General features: G+C 36.1%; 1 protein-coding gene across 4 annotated transcripts in view; it reads right to left on the minus strand.

Annotated features, from left to right (window-relative positions):
- The window catches only part of EHBP1 (EH domain binding protein 1), a 252,941-nt gene that overhangs the window by 161,309 nt on the left and 70,567 nt on the right, over window positions 1–21,065 (minus strand). For all 4 annotated transcript variants that reach the window (XM_026668426.2, XM_026668424.2, XM_026668427.2 and 1 more), the window contains exons 6-7: window positions 4,173–4,354; window positions 2,308–2,447 (exon numbers count right to left, since the gene is read on the minus strand). In XM_026668426.2, the coding sequence (XP_026524211.1) occupies window positions 2,308–2,447; window positions 4,173–4,354 (322 nt within the window). The remainder of the gene's footprint in view (window positions 1–2,307; window positions 2,448–4,172; window positions 4,355–21,065) is intronic.

A 21,065-nucleotide genomic window follows, 5' to 3' on the forward strand; every position in this document is an offset into this window, starting at 1 on the left:
AACAATCAAAGTCAATATATCTCTGTACTTTGAGGGCTTTTTCCATATTCTAGAATGTGGAACCTCAGTGAATGTGAAATATTTTTAATTAACAAAATTATCCTGTATACACTCTACACTAAAACAAGAACAAATAATTAAATTACTGAAATATAATATTTTAATTAAGGTAGCATAGACACACAATTAACGTTGCCAAATAAAGCTTAGCCAGATTGTCCTACCTTGTAGAACTGGAAAAGCAAAAAAAAATAAAAAATGGCCAGGGCTGGCTCCTAAGTTTTAGTTAACCTATACTCCCACTTCTAACCTTTTTAGGACAATTTACAGCTAATAGATCCAATGGGGTAAGAGCTATAACCTAAACTGGACATTTTGATAGAATGTAGTACGTATTTGACACATTCAATCTGATCTATATGGTAAAGTTGTTCAAGTGTGCAGACAATCAAGGAAGTGACTGAAGGAAAAGGGAAGAGGAACCATCAGTTTAGTTTAATTACTACAGTTTTTCACAGAAATTATGTGGAACCTTCTTTTCCCATAATACAGTATAGCAATGCCATATAGTGACTTCAACAGCTGAATCTCCAAGCGGCATTATCATGAATATCATATATATAATTGCCACCAAGAGAGATGACAAAGATAAAAGATAAGGAAATCTATATGCGTTTGTTTAATGTTCATAATTTTTTTTCTTTAATTGAACATTTGGTAGTCATTTGGAGAAGAGAGAATGACAGAGACTGAGATTGACAAAGGCTCTGGGGAAGAATGAAGGCAAGCATGTGTGGAAAACTGCAAGATGGAGAAATGTTAATAACATGAATTCAAGGAGACGTAACATAATTGCATCAATTCTTTGTGGAACAAATAAGAAACTTGATCAAGATTATCTCATTTATCAAGGAGTTTATGATAAAATTATTAAAAATTGCTTATAGAAAACAATATTAATAAAAGAATTGCTTTTGGTGATATAAGCATCTTTTCCATTCAACGTGATTTACTAAAACTCTAATGACAGACAGAGGTAATCTACTGATATAAACAAATATTTCAATATCTACTTTATCAGTTTTCTTTTAATTTTTCTTATTATCAGTATACACACATACTGTATATTCCTAAGATTGGAACATATAATACTGTAGAAATAGAAATCTTTTTTTCCCAAGGAGATTACAATATAATACTTGATATGTGGAACATCAAAGAAAGTAGAACACTGACGTTATTCCAACTACAAATATGTTTACTGGGTTACACATTAAATTATGGTACAGCTTAGTAGTAATTAGAGGCTACTCCAACTCCCATTTAAAAAAGGTAGTATTCCAGAATGTGGTCCAGATTCAATTCAGAGTATGTGTTATCCAGGAAGGATGTAGGCTGAATCAACAAGGCTGCTGGAAAATTTCCAAGAAGAGATATGGGTTGTGACTCATTCATCAAACTTAAATTTTATTTCTTTTCCTCTCTTTCATGAATATCTTTCCTGGAACTGAGCTCTTGAGGTGAAAAATATTGCTGTTCCTTCTGTAGGTTGAAGTCTCTCTCTCTCTCTCTCTCTCTCTCTCTCTCTCTCTCACACACACACACACACACACACACACACACACACACACACAACACAAATCTGTTCTCATATAAAGTTGTCAACTATCTTGTGCTGTCAAGCTTATCATCCTTTTCATTACTTCACATTAACACTGCTGGATAGGGTAGATTGTTTATCTGTTTGCTTCCTTATGCAGAACCTAGTTATCCAGCTATGCTCTCAAGATATGGAAAACTACTCTTTGATTCAACTCAAGAACTTAAAATATTAGCTTAAATTTAGATTTACTAGGCAGATAGCTTAGTTCTTCCTCCATTAGTAAACTGTGGAAGCTAGGGGGATTATGAAGGCTAATGGCCTGAAAACCTGTAAAATCTCCCATACAACTCCATATTTCAATACTCCTGCAAGACTTTAGTACCCACTAAAATAAATATACAGAAACCTTATTCCTTCAAACCATGAGTGACTTTGCTTTAGTCCACAGAGTCAAAAGAGAGAAACAGTGACAGAAATAAAGACTGTCTGAATGTAGTGTTTTTGGATCTTTTGAAGTTAACAAAAGGAGTATGAATCCTCCCTTACTTCACACAAGGACATCAATCCATGTTTTAGATTCAATTGGTTTGTTTCTAATGCAAATAGTACAAACCTACATTATTTTCAAAAGAAAAATGGTCAAAAAGAATAACAATTTTCAAATTAAGTTTATAAGCAAAGGCATATTCCAGGAAGAAACAAACCTGTAATTTTTGCAGCCTTTTCTTCCTGGTTTACTCTATTTTCTTCATCATCTTCATTATCTTCCTCAAAGTCATCTAAATTTCCAATATCTGCTTGCTTCATACTCATCAGACTTGCCAGGCTCTGCATATCTTCATCTCTAATAATAACAATAATAACAATAATAACAATAACAATAACAATGACGATGATGATGATGATGATGATGATGATGATGGTTGGATCTGCAGATATATTACACCGACACATTACAATATCCTAGGTTCCTAGGAAGAAATTGATGCGTATGAAGGCCAACATGGGCTAAAGAACTGGCAGCTGTGATTTCACATTTTTATGTATATAATAATACATACCTTTAACATCATTAAACAACAACATCTGCCTATCCCAGATCTTAAGGACTCAATAGGTGGATAGAAATGCCAAATGCAGTCTAAATCTGGCTGACTGTATGAGCAAGCATAACAATAATAAACATTTAGCCCATAATAAGCCAGCAGTAGTTACAAAGAAATAAGTATGAATAATTGAAATTGCAGTAGCTGGAGATGGAAGGATTAATCAGAAATAACCAGAAAAAATAGGGAAATACTATATAAAGACACAAATAGAGCAAATATGGAAAATCATAGAGGTTAGTGTTCTTGGGATCAATTCAAAATATCTGGAAAAGCAATTGGGTACAAGTAGAATGGATAAAATTTCAACTCACCAATTAAAAAAAGTTTTATTACATGGAACAGCTCATAATTTATGATGTTAACTTTAGCAATCCTAGATCCTTGGAAAGGATCTGATAGTCAAAGAACCAAATCCAATCAGACCTATCTGGCAGATTATATGTAAATAGTGTAACAACTATTACTACTCATACTATCATCATCATCATCATCATCATCCTACCAGCATCAAATTAATTTGTTGCTTCAAGATGCCCTTTATTTACAGCATCTTGACAGATCTAAACTAATGGCTATTTTCCCATTTGACAGGTTTCCTGTCTGCTGAATTTTGATTCAGTGCTTTCCAGGAAACAAATTAATTCTAATCTTGAGCTACAGCTTCATCTTGAAAGGAAGAATATGAAGGCTTATGGGAAAAGAAAAGGTATAATTTTTACTAACGAAAGGAACCTCAAAAAGATATTGTGCTGGGGCCGCAAGTTAGCATAAATCATTATAATGAAAATAATTAGTAATTATATAGAGCTTCCTCTTACAGTATGTGTTATAGTCATTATCTTTCTAATTTTTACCAATGCTCTAGGTTCATATTGTTGTCTCATATTATGACTCTGTGGTGAAACTGAAAAAATTGTTCATTCAAGGCCACACCTGAGGTGATACAAAACCAGAAATGTCTTTCCCACAACTCATGCTCTTCACCCACCGCCCTGCAAAAAAACTAGAATGATAATCAATAGCCTCTGTGGGATCTATGGGGTTGAAGGTGGTCCACCTTCAACACTTTTATGGGAGGTCTAAGAGAAGCAGCAGGGGTGATAATACAAAGCAGACTTGACTAATCATACAGATAGGTAGGTAGGACAGTAGGCAGGTCTGGGATTATCTACTTGGGAAGGGAGAACTGCCTTGTTGGAGTCTTTTTTAATATTTATTCTGGACTTAGAACTGCCTTGTTGGAGTCTTTTTTCTTATTTATTCTGGACTTACATAGTGATTATCATGCATTTTTCACTTTGAATTGTTTGAAACCATACTTATCACAGATTTTTTAACAACCATCCAAGGGAAATTTGATGGTGTGGTTCATGGGAGCTAAGGGCTGACAAGCTCAAGAAAGGCTCTCTGGACTGGAGGATATAAAAGAGCAACAGAGTAACACATCCTGCAAAACTTACGTAGCCTTTCCTTCTCTTAGGAAAATACACGATAATGAGAACTGCAGCGTGGCTGAGAGTACTTTCTTAGACAAAGGCCTGAACTTTAACTTGACATCTGTCTGTGTCGGCATGGGGCTCGCATATTGTTTCATGTTGATATTGCTGGTAGCAAGGGCTTTCCGGCGTCCAGAAGGAGATTCCTTAAAGAAGAAAAAAAAGAGACCTCTCTCATTATAATTACAAAATAAAACATATGAATGTGCTTTATTCAATGGATGCCCTACCTTTGTTTTCCATGAAGGTTTGCTACTTTGTCTCTGATCAGATCTAGTTCTGATGACGTTTTGACAGTGGTTTTTCAACTTGTAATTAATTAGGCTAAAATCCTATCAAAATGTAATATGAGGTAATTATTTGTTAATAGAATGCTGGTTCAGAATTATATGCACTAACAAAAAGATGTTCACTCACTGATTTACAGGATATATCCCATCATCTTGGTAAGAGTTGTCCTACTAAGCTATTTTCATAAAGAGACCAAAGCAGTTTATTATTATGAGAGTGCTAAATTCCATGATCACTCTTTTGTTTTAACAGATCATCAGAACTTCATCTTGTTCTTTGACAGCAAAAGCCAGGGAAAGCGGGGCTCACATTGTTTGTGTGAGTTGCATCTGTTTAACTTGATCAGCTAGGTTTATTTGCATATCCTTAAGTTCTTTTGAGAGACTTAAATTCTTCTCAAGTGTTCAGCGTATTTTTGAAATTCACTCAAAAGACATCGACATGCACTAATAATTCTGTATAATATTAGCGTGCATAACTGGATAGATGAGGCTAGCTTTTTAAAACAAGATATCCTTCAGGGATGACATATTATATTTGGACTTATTTTACTAGGCAGAAGTCTCAAGCACTTTTAGGAAAGACTATCTGAATGTGTGAATTGAATTAGTATATTTTATTCAGGGCAAATAATAACCACGAGAACAGCATACACTAAACCCTCTGTTCAATGAGTCTTAATGTAGCAGACTTCAGATGTTATAGACAAAATCTGCCAGATTCTTCTCCCTAAAAAATTCAAGATTATAATCAACAATGAATAAAGTCTGTTCTTTGAAAGATCAGTCCAAATAACATTGCAACTTCTCATAAATATATTTTTTCTTCCGCATCTGAATATGTATGTGTGTGTGTGTGTGTGTGTGTGTGTGTGTGTATACAGGTCTTGGCGTGTTCGGGTCTTTTCCCATGTAAGATTGAGAGCATCTTGGCAATGTTTCGACGAGGTTCCACTCTCCATCTTTAGGCTGGTGCTTTCGGCTTCGTGCTTCGTGCTTGTGAGACCCGAACACGCCAAGACCTGCATGAAAATCCTGTACCACACACACACACACACACCACACAAAAAATCTACGTAGTGGTGCTTTTAAAGTTGTAGCACACACAGCAACTTTTCAACACTTACACACACTACACACACAAACACACACATCCACATATATATATATATATATATATATATATATATATATATATATATATATATATATATATTCTTCTTCTTCTTTTTCTTCAGCGTTTGTCTCGCGCTCTGGCGAGTCCCATGATATATATATATATATATATATATATAGAGATAGAGAGAGAGAGAGAGAGAGAGAGAGAGAGAGAGAGACAGAGACAGAGACAGAGACAGAGACAGAGACAGAGACAGAGAGAAAGACACAGAGGGACACAGAGTGTTCAGCTCCAGTGGACACAGCTTTGGTAATTTTGTAAAAGGGATGGGACAATCAAGTAAATTTTGGACAAAGCTTTGAATATTAGCTCTGAAGGAGACAGAACTTTGAGGAAAAAGTTAAATAGCTGCATAAATAATAAAAACATCTCATATTAACACAGATATATAATGATAATGAGGCTGGCTTGTTCTGACAAATTATCAGCAAAGAGATTACTCAGTGTTAGTTGGTGCAAATGCTGACAGATCGCATAGATTAACATCAGTCATTATAGCAAGTCGTTTCTCCAAAAGAGCTGAAAGACATTATGTACCAACTCCTATTTATATAGTATTAATTCAGAGATGGCGGAGTTTATGTTGCTTCTTGTAATGACTGATTCTTCAGTCACTTTTGTCTGAATTCAGCAGACTATCAAACTGAAAAGCTGCAGGTATCAAAAGAAAATATGAAGACATTTCTAATCTTAGGAACATTTCTATTTACCCATTTCATGATACTGTACGTTATCAAGGAACTATAGTAAAATATTTCCAACTACAGATATATTAGTCGTTTAACTCATGGACCTGGGATCATTTTGGCAACTAAAAGACTTAATAGAAATACATTTTGACACAGATGGTGGATGTACAAGTGGTCCTCAAGTTATAACCACTTGTTTGGTGATTGTTCAAAATTACGACCACACTGAATGTGGGAATTTATGATGGGTCCGTAAAGTTGCAGTGTCTCCATAGTCAGTCCCTGGCTTGCGATTACAATGTTCCAGCTCACATGATTACAATTTTTCTAACAATTCCTCAGTTTTCCACAAGCTAAGTTGCTCTCACTCCTGCTACCTTTTTTACCTGGCATGTTCCATTCCACACACACCCCATGGCATCCATCTATGCTCTGGAGCACCTGCCTGCAACATTGCCTGCACCTGCATATGTGCCCACAGAGTCCAGGGTTCTTGTCTGTGGTCACCCTTCACTCCTTCCCCAATGGCACTTGCTGGCTTACATGCCTGGGACTCCTGCCTCTTCCGGCTTAACAATCCACATGTCCTGAGTCTAAGATAGCAATCTGGACTGTCTGGTTGCCATCCCTAATCACATAATGTCACATTTTACTACTGCATTGTTTAGCGATGGAAACTTTCATTTTAACTGCTGTTGTAAACCAAGGACCACCTGTGTTTGAGAACATATGTGATCAACCAGAGAGCAATATATTCAGAAGCTGTAACTTAAAATCAATTTTACGGCAGTTAAAGCAGTCAACATTAAAATACAGGCAAATTGCTATATGGGCATTTACTATTATTATTATTTTGTTACTAGACAACCAGTGCCTTATTGAGTCAAAGCCACTTCTTTCCCAAATTTCCATTCTCTTGGTAATCATGGGTCCCAGATTTTGGTTGCATTCCATAGGTTAGCCCATTTCAGGTACCTTGTTTTAAAAATTGTTGCCCTATAATGCACCGTTTCACCCAGATAAATTTTATAGAAAATAAGAGTTGTAGCGGTATATAGATTAATGGCGTAGAATACTATTTAACACAATAATCTCAGGTATGAATGTTCTTTTTAGGCTTGAAGAAATCTCAGATTGAACAGACATTCAATCTGTTAAAGGAAGGATTTATTTATTGTATTTTTATTTAGATAACACTTAACAAATTGTAAATAGGGTTTTCTCTCCTTTTGACTTATCAGTCAGGATTACCTTTTTTACAGTTATACAGGATTGTTTAGAGAAGGTGGAGAAAACCACAGAAAAGTATGCATGCATGTATTCCTTTATGATCCACTTCATTACGATATAACCCTTCAAGGCAATTAGACAAATTCTGGAAGCAGATATATGCCTAGAAAGGTCTGCTTCATTTCAGCTTCATAATGGATGGGTTTTTATCGGATTGAGAATGTATTGGGTAATATTATATTTCCCTTAAATTATTTTTCATATATAACTCCTTGTCGTAAAACTCAGGTCCCGCAAAAATATTCTCTTCCCTCATTAAATTCTTCATTTTTCAGTGGGTGTAGAGGACCATATATGACATTACTTTATATGTCTGCAGTTTTCGGGCAAGGTTTTTCCAATGTGCTTTGCTATTGCCCCCTTTCTAGGGCTGAATGAAAGTGATTGGCCCTAGGTCACCAAGCTGGCTCTGGGACTACAACTCATGGTGTCTCAGTCTCTAGTCTGCTGCCTTAACTACTACACCAATCTGGCTTTTTATATTATTGGTATTCCCAAATAAATAAACATTATAGAGATAGATAGAACATGGATCAAGTTGCAGACATAGATTTGTCCCTTCCTGTCTTCTCTGCCTGCAATAATTCCCTCTGAAACATATATAAACCAGACTCATATCTTGGCTTTGGTTATTAAGCAGTGGCTAAACCATACTTCTGATCTGAACATCATAGGAAACTGTGATACAATTTGGTTGCAAACATTTCGTCACCATTCAAGGAGATGTAGTCAGTGCATTTTTAATTGTGCTTGTCTGTCAGGACACAGGTCTTTAAATACCTTTTTATGAGATGCAAATAAGGTTGTTTGTTGGGATATTTCTGAGTCATGGTCTGATTTTGGACTGTTTGATTGGCTGGCTGTTGTTGTTGTTCTGTAGTTAAGAATTGTCTATGTAACGCAGATTAGGATTAGAGTTGTTTATCTGGTTGCTTCTGAATCATGGTCTGGTTTTGGCTTGTTTGATAGTTTGAATGGCTGGCTGTTGTTATTGAGATGTGGTCCGATTTCTTGTGAGCCGATGGGTTATAATTTTGTTGCTACGTAGTGGGGTGCCTGTGTGGTCAACGAGCACTATTCAAAGGGCACTGACGATGTCTCTTCAAATGGTGACAAAACGTTTGCAACCAAATTGCCAAGCTTGGAGCTTAAACCAACAGCCCAGCTATCAACCTGAGCTACTGATATTCAAACACATTTCAAACCATAGATTATCAAGCCAAAATGAATCAGACCTTTCAACAGGCATATTGTTAATTCAACTGAAGAACAAATCACAAAAATGGTAATTTTCTCAAATGCTCTCACTGTTTAAGGAAAAGGATTCCTTTTGGTGCGCTGCTGGCAAAGAATTCTGGGAATTAGAATAGAAAACTTTTAGTTACAAATTCAAGCCCATTTAGGCGTTAAAATAATTGAAAGAGGAGGCAAATATTTCTTGCTTAAATCCTGTTCAAGTTTATAGAAAAAGTATGATGACGGCAATGTCTGAATGGGAGAAAATATTCAATATACAGTATTAGAGTGTTAACGGAAGGACTGCTTTTTAATGCATTTAAATTAAATATCACTTCCATTATTTAAACTTTTCCATCAGATCTCCGGATTTTCTTTCCTTATTTCATCTCAAGGGGAAAAGGATCATAACAGACAATGAAGCAATACTAGTAACTGATTTGGCTGCCACCACAGAAAAATATTGGTCTGTTTTTTTCACTTAGTACAAAGCAAATGAAGCCCCAAAGTTTCGGGGGGGGGGGGATGGTCTTTTCAGCTACACCACAGGTCCCATATTACCTAAGCTATGCTGAAGAGATCTTTGCTTCACCAGTAGAGCAAAATGGATCAGTACAGAATCTAATTTGTGGAAGTATGGAGCAATTAAATGCTGAAATAAACAAGCTACAGGATGCTCTCTCAACTGGAGAGAGTAAATTAGAAACTATGTCAGTTAAAATAATTTAGACAGTTGGATGGAAGATCTGGGGGGCCAAATGCAAACAGTCCAATCTGTGCTGAAAAGGTGCTTAAAAGCAAAAGCATGGCTCAAGATACCCAGAATATTTATTAAAAATTATGATACATATGAATGGAGAAACTAATGTTTAAGAAATACGTGGCACTGAATTATAAAAAAGAAATGGCATAAACATCTTGGCAGTAATAGCAACTCAAAGCTACAGGGAAAGGACTTGAGGTGGAGGTTCAGATGTAAGGTGACAGCAGGCCTTCAGAGATGTCATCATGTGTTTGCCTGGATGAACAATCTAATATCTTTCTTCTGTCTGGTCAATTCTTGTCAATCTTTAAAAGAACTGTAGTCCATAAGTTCTGGAAAGGGCTATGATGCCAGACACAAGTGGAAAATAGCTTAAAACTTGAAGGAAAATGACTGTTCATGGCAATCCATTTTTGCTTTATTTTTAGTAAGTCTGGAAGGAACGGCAAGCTAGCAATTAGTAGTGTGCATAAAGTGTTTTGTTTCAAACTTGTTGCGTGCCAGCAAAATAAACACATGAACTGCCTAAGGTGTTTCACAGGCAACAACAGGAATTCCAAATAATGTAAGCTGCTTCCTCCATTTTTGCCCTGGGATCACAGCAGAAGGTGAAATGATTGTCTATATAGTTAATTCTGCCTTTTACCTAATCTGCCAAAAGATTAATAAACACTGAAAACATTTAAAACTCCCCCATAGGAAACCATGAAAGTCATTTAAATCGTGCTTTCTGCAATACAGCAGCCACAGTTAGCCAGCAAGAAACAAGCAACAACTGAATTAACTTCCATAGAGTCTACAATCAATTGTCATAAAAAACACTGAATTGGGAAAGTGGGAGAGTGCTGAGCTCAGAACCAGTCACATATCTGTGGTGATGTCCCACCAAGAAAATAAAATTAATTCATATGGAATAAATAACAAGGAAAAAAGAATGATAGATGGGCAAGGTTTTTGGTTTTTTTTGCTGTTTTCCATTTTTATTTATTATTTTTATAACTCCACTTTTTACTACTTTGTCCTTTTATCCTGCTACCCTATTTCCCTCTGGCTGTAGATCTCAGAAGATTCAACTATGATTTCAAAATGAGTGCACTGCACATTTTTTTCAGGATGGACCTGACTTGAATCTAGAGTCAACAGCAATAATCAACCAAGTTCACTTCAGCACTGCCAATGATCACAGCAACAGCAAACAAACACACCTCTCTGACTATGCCCTGGCAGAGGCTTCTTCCTGAGGCACATGAGTACACACCTTTTGCATTATGAACCTGCCCTTCCTGCAACAATTTAAACATACACACACACACACACACTAATTGGCACTCCATTAATTGACTATGAAGGAAAGCTAACAGCTGCAGCAAAGTAGCACCCCGTTCTTGCATTTCAAAATGTCATCCTGCAAAAGCTCAGTTGTTGCAATTGGCATCCTGAAATTTCTGTTCACACAGCCTCTAATGCACACACTGCATACTTAGCATTGCCTGTACAGCAAGAAATTACACCAACATACAGAGAACTGGTTATTATTATTAACCCACAAAATGGCCTCTGCTCTAACTTCCCCATGGTAAAGAATGTAAGAAGGCCAATAAACCTACAAACTGGGCAGACAACAGCCTTTTTCTTTTGTGGAAAATTGTTCTTGATCTCTGGATGTGTCTTCCCTGAGTTTTTCCATCTCCCACCTCTTTCTTCCCTCAATTTTCCCCAGTCAAAGCAGGTCAGGCATGTGTGTTTTGCACATCCCAATTTACAATTATTCATAATTTGGAACTTTTCATTTTGGCAAGTTGTACAAGAGAAGGCTATTACTATGACTATGTGCATCTACCCAAATGCGGTATTTTAATGAAGCCAGGCATTTTGACACATAGCTATACCAAGACCATGCAAGAACTGTAATTCCTCACAATATTTAATTTCTTTTTACAGGCTCATTAAGATTCTTCATGCAGATAAATATCTAATGACTACAGAAAGCAGAAATATCAAAATATAACAAATAAGGGGCAGCAAAACTAAGGAGAGGAGGTAAGAAAAGCAGATGAGTCTATTAAACACTAGAGATAATTCTCAACTAGTATATCTTCCACTTTATAAATGCAGTTTCAATTTATTAATTTAGTTAAGGACAGATTACATGTCTAGTATCTGAACATCTTCCAGTATAATTCTCACCAGTTAAAAGAAGGGTTTAGACTAAGGCTTGGTCTCATAGCTGTAGGAAGCATCAAAGGAAATTTGTTACAATCAAAGGGAAAAATAAATTTGAAAAATAAATTGATTGAATTCGGTTAATATTACTACCCACATTTTTAATATTTTTCATTTCTATTACATTAAACATTACAGTGAATTCTCTTTGGCTTCAAAGGGTTGGATTTGTGTATGGGGCCTGAATTTAAATGTTTTTTGCAGAATTAATTGATAAATGAATTTAATCTTTACCAAAATGGCTGCATTTTCAATGTATTGATATGTTAAATATGTCTTAATAAAAAGCTAAAAAATATTAGCCTTGTTCACATAAACAGTAAGCCTGATCATGATTTTTATCTGTCATTTTGAACAAAATGTGCTTCTCTTCTTATTCTAGTTTAGTGTTATTTTAGTGACTATTTTGTTTTAAGAAAATTGGTGAGTTGATTGTGTAATGCTAAACTTATCATTGACCCAAATAAATATTTTATTTTAGTTGGCTCTCTTGTACCAGAAAACACAAGTAGAAACTATGCCTTGTTGCTGGCTTATGAACTTTTTGTTTTGTTTTAACTATGGCTTATCATAATATTCAGATCCAGATTTGCATTCCTCTCTTGTTCATTTTCCCTTGCCTTCAGTCTCAAAGAAAGTATTCCAAAATCTGGCTTCCTCTTGCAGCTTTATTTCCTGAACTAACTTTGTAATTTAGATATCATTGTCTAGGTCCTTATTTAATAACCATTTGATCATGAGTATTCAAAGCTACAACTGGTCTTCCAAAACTGAAGTCATCCCAGCTTTCCCAGACACATGATTGTAATTCAGACACTTAGCATCTGGCTCACAATTATGATGGTTGCAATGTCACATAGTCACATGATCGCCATTTGCAACCTTTTCTTCAGGCTTCCCACAAGTGAAGATAATGGAAAAGCTGGCAGGAAGTTGTAGGTGGTGGTCATGTGATGTTGCACCTAATGACTGTGCAAGATTCATTTAACAACCACAACTGGAACTGCCAGAACGGTTAGAAGTCAGCATAGTCATACAATACCACATTTTATAATCACATTGCTAAGCAACAGAGTTCCCAGTTCCAATTACTGCTATTAACCAAAGACTACTTGTATTAATTTCTTTTGGTTAAAGCCACTTGCAAATCCAGCTTTGTGACTTAAGTAATGCCTCTGAAAGGATGGAGAGACAAAATGATGTTTGTTGGAATACTATCTATGCAATACATGCTTTTGGCCAAGGTGCCCCTCCACTACATCATGTTTCACTTTTTTCTCTCAAGACCCCTCCCCACTTTTAAAAATTATGGAGGACCCTAAAATAGCTTTACTGATATCTATTATATTAAAAATTAGAATTGAGACATTCACTGTCGCTACATCTTCTCACAACTGCTTGATGGGATTATATTGCATTATTTTCAAAATAAGCTGGAAAATTATTTTGATTTTGTGAACCCCAAGAGGGTCTTGAACAGACCCTCAGAGCTCCTAGGACCATACTTTTAAGAAATACTGCTCTGCAACCTACTTATTGGAATGATATATGTAAAAGCAGCACATATTAATGCTTTTGCAATCCATTCAGACAAGAGAACACTTATGGCCCCAATCCAGAATGGTGAGTGCCACCCCAGATTTTCCTTTCAGCACAATAGGAGCATTTTACTTGCCCAAGAACTAAGTCAGACGCTGTTTTAAATGGTACAGGAAGTGATGATGATGTGAAAAAGGAACAGGGGGCAACCAGCTGGTCCAAATGCTACAGGAGATATTAGTACATCTGCAAAATCAAATAACCAAATGTTGGCTGATTTGCCTTCTATCCTTTTTTTGATGAAAGTTTTTTTAACACCTGAATATATCTGAAGTGTCAAGAGCAATTCTGTACTTGTTTCTAATTACAATCCCAAGGCCAGATCAAGATATTATCAAAACATTTGAATCATTCCACCTACATCTTTGGTATTTTAGAAGTGTAAATACACATTTATGTTTCATACATAACTACAGTTTATTCCTAATACATCCTTACTCTGACACCCCCCCCAAAAAAATGCCTGGGACTCTCTATTCTCCCTTTCATTTGGTAGAACTAGGAGAGGGCTATCTCTCCATTAATACCTAGTAGCAGGTGATGGGTAGCACTTCCATCTCTACTTCCATTCTCTTCAACCCAGTTTTCCCAAGAGTTTTAGGTTTTCTTTTTCTCTGTCCATTCTTCTCTCAAAACTAGCCTTCCTCCCTCCTCCATCTGAAGAATGAGAAAGATACCAAAGCTGGACAGTGACGGTGGTCAAACTTTAGTTGATATGGATTTTACAAATGGTATCATCACAGAAGGCAGAACTCATTTCTATTCTGCAGTTCCCCCAAGATTTCACTCTGCTTCCTCCCTTTGTCAGGTTCTTGATAGGCTATTCATCCAAAATCAAGATCCCCAAGGAACTGAGGCTGAAAGAACAATATTCCTTAAATGATGGTAAATCTGTAGCTAATTGATGGTTGTACTATTTTTAGTATAACTCATTTGTCTATATTGCACTGTAATTTGTGTTGGTACTGCATAAATACATTACTTGTCAATATACAATACAGGGCAATTCTTTTGCTATCACTTTCATAAGAAGCACTCTGAGAGTAACCCTTTCTGCATGACTGATTCCATGCAACCGCTTGAAATGCAGAATAAATCCAAAGATAGTAATCAAACATCCTAAAAATGGAAAAGAGAGTTTCGTAAAGATATTCAGAATTAAGCATGGTGGTGATGGTAGTGACAATTGTATTATTTCCTCCAATACTGGAATTATTATACATATCTGATTTGGAAAACAAAATACTGGACAACATCAGTATCAACAGTAGAGACCTTCAAATTTCTAGGTTCTATTATATCACATGACCTATAATGGACACCTAACATCAAAAACATCATCAAAGAAGCACAACAAAGAATGTTCTTTCTGTGCCAACTCAGAAAGCTCATACTGCCCAAGGAGCTGCTGATCCAGTTCTACAAAGGAATTACTGAGTCTATCATCTGCACCTCTATAACTGTCTGGTTTGGTTCTGCAACCCAATAGGACAGACACTATCAGAGGGTAATTAGGACTGCAGAAAAAACAATTACTGCCAACCTGCCTTCAATCAAGGACCTGTACACTGCACGAGTCAAAAAGAGGGCTGTGAAAATATTTACAGACCCCTCACATCCTGGACATAAACTGTTTCAACTCCTTCCCTCAAAACAATGCTATAGAGCACTGCACACCAGAACAACTAGACACAAGAACAGTTTTTCCCCGAACACCATCACTCTGCTAAACAAATAATTCCCTCAACACTGTCCAACTATTTACAAAGTCTGCCAACTATTACTATTACTATTAATCGTGTCATCACTCCTTATCACCCATCCCCTCCCACTTGTGACTGTATGACTGTAACTTTGTCGCTTGTATCCTTACGATTTATATTGACTGTTTCCTAGTATGATTTGATTGCTTATTGTACCCTATGATTGTCATTAAGTGTCGTACCTTATGATTCTTGACTTTTGATGAATGTATCTTTTCTTTTATGTATACTGAGAGCAGTTCCACCAAGACAAATTCCTTGTGTGTCCAATCACACTTGGCCAATAAAGAATTCTATTCTATTCTGTTCTATCAGGAATACTGTTCATGGTTGGCTCTGTAACTTTCCAATATTATAGTATAATACGACCAGAGTTCTGAAAAATCAACCTTATGACATATTTTATGTGAATATTCAGTGAGAAATTCAGTGGTAAATGTCCATACGTAAAAGCACAAGTTTCTGGAATTGCAACATCTCTGACTGAGGAGTTACACAAACAGTTGCTGAGTGAAAGAAATCTAAACTAGTTGGGTCTTACACAATATCATGTTAATGACACCACCCATGGCTTTTGAAAGTTTGTGCAATACAGAGCACGCAGTTAACACCAAGTGTAAAATTTGAATTGGATATATAATACAGTTATCATCACAGGAGGAATAAATAACTACAAAATCTGGAATCTTGTGGGGATTAAGCTTGATAAATGCATGTTTCTGCATGTAACACATCTTCATAGTTGTGCCTTATACATTTAAGTGAAAAGAGTCTATTATAAATGCACTTATTTACCACCTTAGCAAAAATCAGATTCCAAAGCACAAAGACACAAACATATTACATATGCCTATACTTCTAAACCTTTCTAAAATTATTTATATCAGAAAAAGCATCCCATGGATTACAATTAGAACATAGCTCTTCTAGCAAATAAACATTTATTTTTGAACTATTAAGGTGGAGTTTTTTTTCATCAGAAGTACAGCAATTATTTTTTCCCTCACAATACAATAGCAATATATGAGAAAACAATAATTTAAAAATCCTTTTTTCCTCAACACAACTCTGCTTTCAAACATATTATAAGCATAAAAAGGGATAGCTTGAAATACATTGTATAAATTAAGTCTTTTTCATCTGCTTCATTAATTGTAGAGCTAGTCAACAGCTGTTTACAGTATTTGGAGGAAAATATTATTCTTGAATCCATGCTGTAAAACGATAATATCAAAAAAAAATATCCACTTTTTGCTGCAGTATAACACAATTCTAGAAACATAAAAAAGACAGTATTTTATTTGTCTGGCTTTGTTTCATTTTAATTTGCAGTTTCTAGTTAAAAAGTTCCATCCCAAACTGATTGAATTTTCTTTCCACTGTGCACACAAATTAGTTATGGATGATTAACAAAGCATTCCTTCTTTTATTTATTTTGGCTAAGACATGTTCTGTATAAAGTTCATGAGAAGGAAGTACTTCATGCGGTATGCTGGCTAAAACTAAAACTTGATAAAAGAGTTAATGTATTTGTCTTTTTATGTTGAAATTGACTGAAAATTTGAAAATTGAAATAATATTACATTGAATTAGTTTTTCTGGCTTTAAAAGAAGACCAAATGATGTTTCTTCCCATTCAGCATTTTGAAATATCATTCCTAACATAAAGGTATTATAATAAGATGCCATTAATGAATATAAATTCTTCAAGAGGGAAGATGGTCAATGATGAATATCAAGGCAACTCTGTAATATATTCAGTTACTGCAGCATCTTAAAAAAATCTATAGTTCACATCTATAGCATAACACTTATGGATTTCATAACACTGTCTTGATGTTTAGCTTTGTTCCACTTCTCAAAGGCAAAGAACCATCATCCCCTTTGTCTATTATTTAAAACAAATAATTATTTAGCATTACACATAACATTTCCCTGGAATGGGGATAATCTATATACTCCAGTGCATGTGAAAATTGTGCAAAATATACCTGAAGTAAGTATACTTTGCACAATTTGCACTATATATTTCTGTTTTGCCTTTTACTAAACCACAGGCAGAATTGTGCTCAAGAATATGGAGCAATATAGAGAGCTACACTTCAGGATACAGCTACAATCTGACCATGTTTCTGTTAATTATCTGCAATAGGCTAGGTTGCTGATGCTGCATATGGACACGGTGTCTTTGTACTTGTTTATACTGTATTTGCAAGACTTCTAGGATTAGTGAGCTGGCCAGACAAAAGGCTTTCCTTGCGGAGGTCCAGTGTTGGGAATACGCTCTTGCTGTTAGGGAGCAGAATTTATTTTCAATGCCAGAATGGACTACTCTATATAATCTTTCACCAAAACGACTTCCGTTTTCTTTGCTCTTATCAGTTCAATTCCCATTGTTGAACTATTGGGATCAAGAAGGCTCTGGTGATCTCATATAAATCATTCAGCTTCATTTCATCTCTCATAAAATAGGTTGGGCGGAGAGCCCTTGTCAAACCCATTGCCAACTATGGCGGGAATGCCCATAGCTGATATATCATCCTGTAATATACGACAGGAGATACTCACTACAGGCTGATTTCCACTTTTCCTGATATCAGTAACAGCCAGTGGAATGTTAATTCAAAGCTCCTCAAATTTGTGCAGGTATATAAATAGTGTACCATATAATATATTCCAAATGTATCAAAAGAAGAAATGAATTTGGGGGAGTATGAATAGTATATATTCACTCTAACCCTTACACATCCTTTGAGAGATTATATGTGAGAGAGGCTTTGTATATTTGCTTTAATAGGAGTATCGGAAGACAGGCCAAGTAACTAGTTTTGTTACCTATGATAAAAATTGCTGGTGGGGTCAATTTTATAAATTTAGGGTGAGTTTTATAAATGTAAGAGTCCATCTTTTATGAACAATATTCTAAATACAAAAATGTACAATATTCTAAATGCAAAAGGTACAATTAAATTCAAACTGGATTTTGAGGGAGGAGTTTTATGGATTTAGTTAAGGCTTTTTCATGTTTTCATCAATAAGTCAAGCAAAGTCGCAATTTTGCCTAAAATATTTTTGTAGCCTAATAATTTTTTTGATCTTATTCCATTGTACCAAGCTTGTTTATTCAATCATTTAAAAGTTTGTTACTTGTAACCACATCTGCCATTAATAGGCAATAAATTCAGACGACAAATGCTATGTTTCCTAAAATGAAGAGAAAATGATTTCTTATAGTCAAATATTTAAGACAGATGTAGTCACCATATTTAGTAAATACTTACATGAAATTGTCATTCATTATTTTGCAACTTTAGATAATATAAAGTAATCAACAATGGTGCACTGAGAGTTTTTGCTATCTGAATATGATGGACACTTAAAAGTATGGTGCCCAACTCAATCATTGTAATTTGGCATTTTTAAGTTTGTTTTTTTAGAGTTATTTTTGGTTTTGGTACTGTTGCATTCAGTTATTTATTATATTCTTTTCTTTTCTTTTTTGTTTTATGTGTACTGTGCAAAATCATTTGAGGTTTCAATATTTGTAGAGAATTTGTAGCACAGGGTTGAAATGAGGGGACCTTGGTGCTCTCTCAGCTTGGTTGTTTTCTTTCAGATATTTCATTAGCCAAACTAGGTAAAAATCATCAGGATTGGCACTGATGATGTTACCTAGTTTGGGTAATGAAATGTCTGCAAGAAAACAATCAAAATCAAAGAGCACCAAGGATCCCTCACTGAAAGGTTTTTAACGGACGCAGAACACATTGATGCCAAATGTAAAGCAACATACTTTTACTTTATTTCTTGTTTTTGCAAAAGTGCACGCAAGCTTTTAAGCACCTGGGTTTGCTTAGCAACATCAACCTCTCAGTGAGGAATCCTTGGTATTAATTTTTAATATCAGTTGGTGTTTGTATGCTTTCTTAAACTTCAAAAAGCAGAGAAAAGGCTTAGTTTGTGAAGCAAATCTAGTAGGATCTGTGTCCCTTTATATGGTGTTACTTAGCAGCTATACTGAGGGTGAATCCAAAGGTCCTCTCTTAACTGGGAAGAAGGAACAGAAGCAGGCTGGAAATCTGGATTTCATCCCCTGCTCTGCCCTGCCCACTCACTTTACTAGATAGCACGATATAGCTATGCTTTGACTTGATCCAACTCAGATCACAATGAGCTAGGGATAATTACAAATAAAGTGATGCATCAGCTCAGCTATGCATTATCATGTCCATCCTCCTGCAGCAAGGTGGGAATGAGAAATCCTATGCTTCAGCTCTGGGTACTCTCGTCACTTTCTTCCCTCCTTCCATTCTTTTGCAAAATGCCATTTCACCTTAATACTAGATTAAAACTAGCTGGTGGGAGAGAGGGTGGAGGACAGTTACGGTTCAAATATGACACATGTCTCCTCAGGGAGACTATAGAACTGTTGCCTCTTGACACCTCCCATTATTCCTATCTCCAAAATAAACAAAACAATTACTTGCCCAGACACTCCCAACCTTCCTAGCTGCCAAGGAACCCTCAAACATGTCAGGATGTCAGGCATGCATCTGCTGTAGAGCCACCAAGCCCACACAGATGGGTGCTTCACAAGATAGAAAAGAACAGGTTGTGACCAACAAAACTGTAACTGTGATATTGACTGAATGCAATCATCCTCCAAACCCTTCAGGCCTATGCAGGCTCATTACTTTAAAAGCCAACCTGATTAGAACTTGTGCAATTATTCAGCGTAAGATCTTCATGAAATTGTAGATGATCCTAGGAAATGCAGAATGCCAATTTTAGCCTCAGCTTCTACTGGCTGCTTATTGCTGAGATGAAGTGGTGAGAGAAAGAGATGACTTTTTTTTGTATAGAACAAAGCCAAAGATAGTTGTAGAAACTTCCTGTGAAACGAATGAGAAGAGAGACTGGAGCAACTAGTATGTAGCTATTATCCTTGCCTGAGGCTACTCTCCTTAAGAGAAAATAATAATTAAAAAATCCTTGCACAGAGAGTACTTCACAAATTACCAAGCCAACCTTTTCACCTCATAATTCATAATTCCTCAAATACAACCCCACACCCTATTCATAAAATTATATTCTACAAGAAAAATAACAAAGGCTTTAATTATGATGTTGTGTACATCTAAAACACTTTGATGAGAAGATCTGAAAGTTAAAGAAATGTTACATAGCTGTACTGCACCAAGATGATATCGAGGATAGCAGATTCAACGGATTTCTGCATGCAGAAAAAGTAGCAACCTGAATCTCACATTAAGGATCTTACATTTTACAGCACCCCTACCACTCTGTATGTTCAGTTCTCATGATCACTGGTCAGCTTGCCTAATGATGACAATAAAGGATGGGGCAACACATCTAATGCAGTGGTCTCCAATCTCTCCGGCTTTGAGGACTGGCAGTGGGGGGGAGAGGGGATGGTTCCGTGGGGGTGGCATGCATGTGCAGCTCCATTTGCGCAAGCAGCGGGTACTCACAGCCACTGCTCACACAAATGGAGCTGTGTGCACATGCTTGCCCAATGCACATGGCAAGTGGAGCTCGGTGCACACTTTCGTGGCCCAGTTCTGAACAGGTCACGGCCCGGTAATGGGCTGCAGTCTGGAAGTTGGGGAACTCTGATTTAATGAACAAAAGATGCTGCACTGCAGTCCTCTTCAAGGAAGGCAGGAAATAAATCTTTAACATTTTAGTTAGCCTGCCAGCTTAAGATCTATGTTATATATGCACATGTGTACTGCTATGGATAAACAATCTGATATACAGATATAATTGAGGCATAGAGAAGTATATGCTAAGAAGCAAATTT

Source organism: Notechis scutatus, chromosome 1 (genome assembly GCF_049901735.1).
Source record: "Notechis scutatus isolate UNSWTSFEM ecotype Mainland chromosome 1, rNotScu1.2, whole genome shotgun sequence".
NCBI lineage: Eukaryota > Metazoa > Chordata > Lepidosauria > Squamata > Elapidae > Notechis > Notechis scutatus.